General features: G+C 38.5%; 1 protein-coding gene across 1 annotated transcript; it reads left to right on the top strand.

The window, feature by feature from the left end:
* The first annotated feature begins 4,952 nt into the window (after nucleotides 1–4,952).
* On the top strand, nucleotides 4,953–5,381 carry LOC143571928 (uncharacterized). The gene has a single exon (XM_077057226.1). It carries the CDS (start codon nucleotides 4,953–4,955, stop codon nucleotides 5,379–5,381), a length of 429 nt encoding a protein of 142 aa, XP_076913341.1.
* Nucleotides 5,382–5,965: the final 584 nt, after the last annotated feature.

The raw sequence follows: 5,965 nt of genomic DNA, 5'->3' as shown, positions 1-5,965 counted from the left end.
TATCTCGGTATCAAGTTGCAACATCTGTTGCATTAACATGTTTTGAGACGCTAATGCATACATACGTGCCATCTTTGAAAATTTAAGTGTTTAACGAATTAAATAGTGAATTAGATTAACGAATCAGTGAACAGTTATAGCGAACTGTGAATAGTTATAGCGAACTGTGAACAGTTATAGCGAACTGTGAACAGTGTTTAACAAATCAACTCTTAACGAAGTTAAGATTGATCAATGGCGAAACAGATAACGAATGAGATGAAGGTTTAGTGAATCACAAGTCAACATAACGAATTGACCAAACTAATCACAAAGGATTAGTTTAGCGAATTACAAAGGATTAGTTTAGCGAATCAGATGATAATCAGTAGCGAATCACTAAGGAATGCTTAGCGAATCAGCTATAGTGGATTAGCGAATCACACTATAGCGAATCAGGTTGTTACAACCGTTTGTAACAAACTCTGACACCTTATGCCACGTGCAAAGGTTGTTAGGACACAAATTCCAAGAAAAACACGTGTCACACGAATCGGGTAATCTAGATAGCGAACTAGATTACACGAATCAATAACTCACACGAATTGGTTAACGAACTGGGTAACGAAGTAACATAGTTGATAACGAATCACCGTGAAACATATAGTGAATCAACAGGAAGAAAATAACGAATTAAGTTCATCTTCAAATCTTCAAACATTCAAAGCAATTTTCCAGGAATTTTGAAGATCAAACCCAGAAACCCAGAAATACCAGATTTGTAATACTACTTCGTTTCTCAACCAAAACGCACAAATAACCTATCAATCTCCTCGTAATTAAATTCTGAATCCAATACACATCATCTCGTAACCGGTTAACACCCATAACCAAACCAATTTTGACCAAAACACAACCCTGTTTCGGACTTAAACTGAAATCAATAATAAATCACACAAATCCAATCCAAACCTCAATTCCACTTAATCCGAACCTAGCCAATACCTTAACCAACACAAACTCAATCCAATCCGTCCATAATTCAACCAATTCAAACACAAATTGATTCAAAACCAAACAAAATCAAAAAGTAACAAAAACGAAACCAATAAAACACCAAATCAAGTGTAAATTGAGCACCAACAACTCTGATACCACTTGTTGGTTCTTATCAATAACAGTAAAGACGAACAGATCCCAGATCTGTGTTTATACTATTAATACGATTAAGGATCTAGCTCATAGTTAACTTTGATTCAGTGTTTGATATATTATCTGTATAATATTAGGTGAAGCTTAAGAGAGAGTTTGGACAACAATTCGTTAATTAACTCCCTGAAACTCTTAAAACTTAAAACTTACATTAAAAGTGAACAGTAGTTCACTATATATAGAAGGTGATCCGGTTCGCTAACATCCCCTAGCGAACCAGCCTCCCCTTCGTTATATACATTAAACTAGCGAAACACCCCCTGATTCATTAACATCCCCTAACGAATCAGGAGGGAATACATTTAATGTCTAGTTCGCTAACATCCCCTAGCGAACTAGACTATAACTTAACGAACTAGCCATTAAATAAACTAATTATTACATTAATTAATAAACAAAAACGTTAACGATAAATACAAAGACTCAAGACGCAAAACCGTGCACTAACACGGTCAATGTTGACAGAGAACTCCTATCTTTGACCGAAAACCCCTGTTTGACAAATATCTTGTAGACAAAAACTCTCTGTTGGGCCTGACCTTTTTGTCTTATGGGCCAACAAATATTTTTGATCCTATGGGTTAACAATTTGTTAGGCCTGATCATTTTGGTCCAATCTATAAGATCTTTTGTTCTAAAAATTAATTAACTTGACTAACTTATTTTAAAATATAACTATTGTAAAGTTTACATTTACTAACTTGATCTGTTTGGTGCAGTAATGGCTAATCAGACTCCGTTGATGTTTGTGGATACACATAATATTGCTGGATATTTATTTGATTCACCACTGTCTCAAATGGAGTTCAAGTCTATGATTGTCGGCCTCAACACTTGCATGATTACTCACGCATTACGAGAAAACCTTGTAATATGCCGGAAGATGATCACTGATTTTTGGAATAATGCCTCAATTAATTCACGAGGTCCAGATGGAGTTATGTCGATAGATTCCAAAGTACAGAAGAAGCCAGTTGTCGTCACAGAGGTTATTATAAGAGAGGTGCTTCTGTTTGGTGATCAACCTGATTACCCGATGGAATATTCTACTATTGCTGTCTTTGAGATTCTCACCAGGATGGGTTATGAGGGTACTTATCCTCCAACAATCAAGAAGTTATTTCACCCAACCTGGAGGTTTTTGATACACACGTTCTTCACATGCGTGTCGGGAAGAAAGGGGGGATCTGACGAGATACATCATACTCAGATGTTTTCTATCACTGCACTGATCATGGATTGGAATTACAACTATTCCAAGTTTGTCTTGAATGAGATGATGAGCAATCTGAAAGGGAAGAAGAAAGAGATGTTTCTCATGTATCCAAGATTTCTACAGATGATTTTCGACTCACACTACACGGATCTCGTCAAATCTGTTGATACTCTAGATATGAAGTCAATGGGACCCAACTCCTTTGGGTTAATGAAACAGTCCAGGAAAGGCTCCAAGATCATCTATCAAGGCCTTCATGCTTTGGAGAAATTTGGCAGATTTGCTGAAACTGAATCTGTACAAGTTACAGCTCAAGTTACCGATGAACTTATAACATCAGTTCAAAGGTATTCTACTTCCTTTGAGATCAGTTCAGATGAAGAAGAAGAGACAGAACACTGGGAGACAGATACTGCTCCGACTGCTGAGCAATTAAGTGATTTTGAAGCTTTCAAGGAATTATTACAATCAACTGCTCTGAATCCTCCTCAAGAATTTGATGTAAACAAAGAAGATTATATTCTCGATGAACCAACCAATGATCTCATTCCACGAAAACGTAGTAAGAAAGATCCGAGATTGAATGTGTTGGTTCCTGAGACTGAAACAACAACCACAACACCAACAACAACCGAAACCAATAGCCTACAACAACAAACTCACCAACCCGAGTCACATGCTACAAAGACTCAAGTTGAACCAAGTGCATCTACTGCAGAGCCACTGATTCAAGATCAGGTGTTTGATGACTTTGATCGTGATTTTGATTTTGAGTCAGATATTCCACACACCGATGAGGCTGATGTACCATTCACTGGTGCTCCCTCTGGTTCATCAGGCCAAATGAATCAAGGTCAGTCAAGTTTTGGTGTTTTTGATTAGGTTGCTCAGATTCTTGCCATGCAAGAAAAATTTCTACAGAACAAAGGCAAGGGTATTGTGCTTGAAGATGCACCAGTTGATGTACAAGCTCTTCAACGTCGAGTCTTTGAGCTCGAACAGATTTTGTCGTTAAGGATATACGCATTCAAGAATTGGAAGCTAGTAACTCTGACAAAGATTCAAAAATTAAATAGCTTCAGTCAAACATGGGAGAACTAACTGCTATTTATCTAGACCTCCAATAAATACTTGTTCAGAAGTTTGGAGATGAATTCAAGAGAAGTATTGATGCAACTTCAAAGATGCCCAATGTTGATCAAGGTGGCAGCTCTACTGTTCGTCCAGTTGAAAAGATAGATGAATTGGAGACACTGAAACAATATATGTCTGCACCTCCAATCACCAAAGAGAAGTCAAATAGAGTTCAAAAGAAGCTGTCGGTGATGAAAAACTCAAATTAGAATGTCGAGTCATCAGATCATCCAGACAGGTTCGTTGTTACTTTTCAAAAGGGTTTTTCAGATAAATATGGTGATTGTTCGGGAGTTGTGTCATGGGGCTTCGATGCTGAAAAGAACATGTGGTGGGTTAGGAAGAAGTTGGGGACCACTGAGTATTATAAGAAGATCACTGATTTGTTAAACTCTCCATTTCACAACCTAACCAATGACAAACGCGGTAGGGATTTCTGGAAGTTTCTTAGAAATCAAGTTGATCGAGGCTTTCCGACAATGCCAACTGCTGAGTCGTTCTTAAAGAAAGCAAAGGGGGTCATGGATCCGAGAACAGGAAAGACAATGGTTAACGTTATATGGCCTGCTACAATGAAAGTTACTCATATTCCTGTACTCGAAGCGATTCCAAATGGCACTTTGGACAACATGAGGTTCTGGATGTATGATAGCGTAACTGCTACATTTGTTGTCAAATTACAGAAGGGCAAAGGGCAATACAGATTTGTTGATCCAAGAGATTTACTAAAGTTTGGAGAGAAAGACATCAAGACCCTCAGTACATTCCAGATAATAGCTGATCCGATCTTTGAAACAGCTGTTAAAGAATTCACTGGCATGGTCGCTTCTATTATCAGGTGCAAATTTTGGGCAGGTGCTTTGAAAGACACTGACATTGGTTACATGGATCATGATTGAAGACCAAGCTACAAACCAAGGGGGGATTGTTGGGCCTATATTAGTTTGGTTTGTACTTAGTCTAAGAGTGTGTGTTTGGGCCGCGTATGTAAACCGAGATCCTTTAGGATCTCGGTGGGCTTTTGGTCATTATTGGGCTCGTGTGTGGTTTCCTATATATAGGATGTATTGTATAGGGTTTAGGTTGTTAGTTCACTAGGGTTTTGGCAGTCTAAGAAGTTGTTCTAGACGAGTTGTGTATTGTTAGTGCTTAAGCGCCCGACATATAATAATACGTGTGTTTTGAAGCCATTCTCGTGTTGTACGTATGTGTGTTTGTTTGTGTTCTTGAATCATCTAGTGTTGGAATTCCGCACCAACACCTAGAACGTTGATATCATAATTGTAGTGATCCAAATTCGGGACTTACAACCGTAAAAGTAACTTGTGGGAATTCTATTATTATTGGCTCGGTAGTTCAGGATTGCGCCATAACTCTTAATAAAGTCAAGTTTCGTATTGACCTCATACCGATGCAAATGGGTAGTTTCGACCTTATTGTAGGGATGGATTGGTTAACTCTTAATCGTGATGAAGTTGTTTGTTTCGAGAAATTCATTCGTATACCTCTTGAGAATGGTTGCATTCTTAATGTTTTTGGTGATACTTCAACGTCTAAGCTTAATCTTATGTCGTGCTTTCAAGCTCAACGTTATTTGCGCAAAAAGTGTGTTGCTTTCGTAGCTCTCGTGGTGGAGAAAGAGCGTAAAGAGAAGAAGATATCTGATATTCCGGCTGTACGCAATTTTCCTGATGTCTTTCTCGATGATGTCACTGGTCTTCCTCCTATTCGTCAAGTTGAATTCCTAATTGACCTTATAACCAGAGCTAACCTCGTAGCTAAAGCCCCTTACCATTTTGCACCCTCCAAAATGCAAGAACTTTCGAGCCAACTCCAATAACTCACGGTATTTGCCCGAGTTCTTCTCCTTGGGGTGCACCTGTTTTTTTGTTAAGAAGAAATATGGTTCATTCCGCATGTGTATAGATTATCGTGAACTCAACAAGATTACCTTCAAGAATTGTCATCCGCTTCCTTGTATCGATGACCTTTTCGATCAACTTCAAGGAGCCACATGCTTCTCGAAGATCTATCTCCGTTCGGGTTATCACCAACTCCATGTTAATGAAGATGACCACCCCAGGACTGCTTTCCGTACTCGTTATAGGCATTACAAGTTCCGTGTTATGCCTTTTGGGCTAACCTATGCACCCACGGTTTTCATGGATCTTATGAATCGTGTGTGTAAACCCTACTTGGACAAATTCGTTATTGTTTTCATCGATGACATCTTAATCTATTAGAAATCTGAGAACAACCACAAAGAGCACCTTCACGCCATTCTTGACCTTCTTCGAAAGGAACAATTGTATGCCAAGTTTTCTAAGTACGAGTTTTGGCATAAAGAAATTTAGTTTTTGGGCCACAGTGTCAACGACAAGGGTATTCATGTTGATCCCGCAAAGATTGAAGCTGTTAAAAACT

Source organism: Bidens hawaiensis, unplaced genomic scaffold, assembly GCF_021521415.1.
Source record: "Bidens hawaiensis isolate Kalapana, Puna unplaced genomic scaffold, B.hawaiensis_p1.1 tig00025626_1, whole genome shotgun sequence".
In the NCBI taxonomy this organism is placed as follows: domain Eukaryota; kingdom Viridiplantae; phylum Streptophyta; class Magnoliopsida; order Asterales; family Asteraceae; genus Bidens; species Bidens hawaiensis.
Note: the sequence above shows the minus strand (reverse complement) of the source record. Positions and strands in the feature narration are given on the sequence as shown.

What these genes read in the sequence shown, in the direction of transcription:
- LOC143571928 (XM_077057226.1), top strand. Translation starts at nt 4,953, where the DNA reads ATGCAAATGGGTAGTTTCGACCTTATTGTAGGGATGGATTGGTTAACT.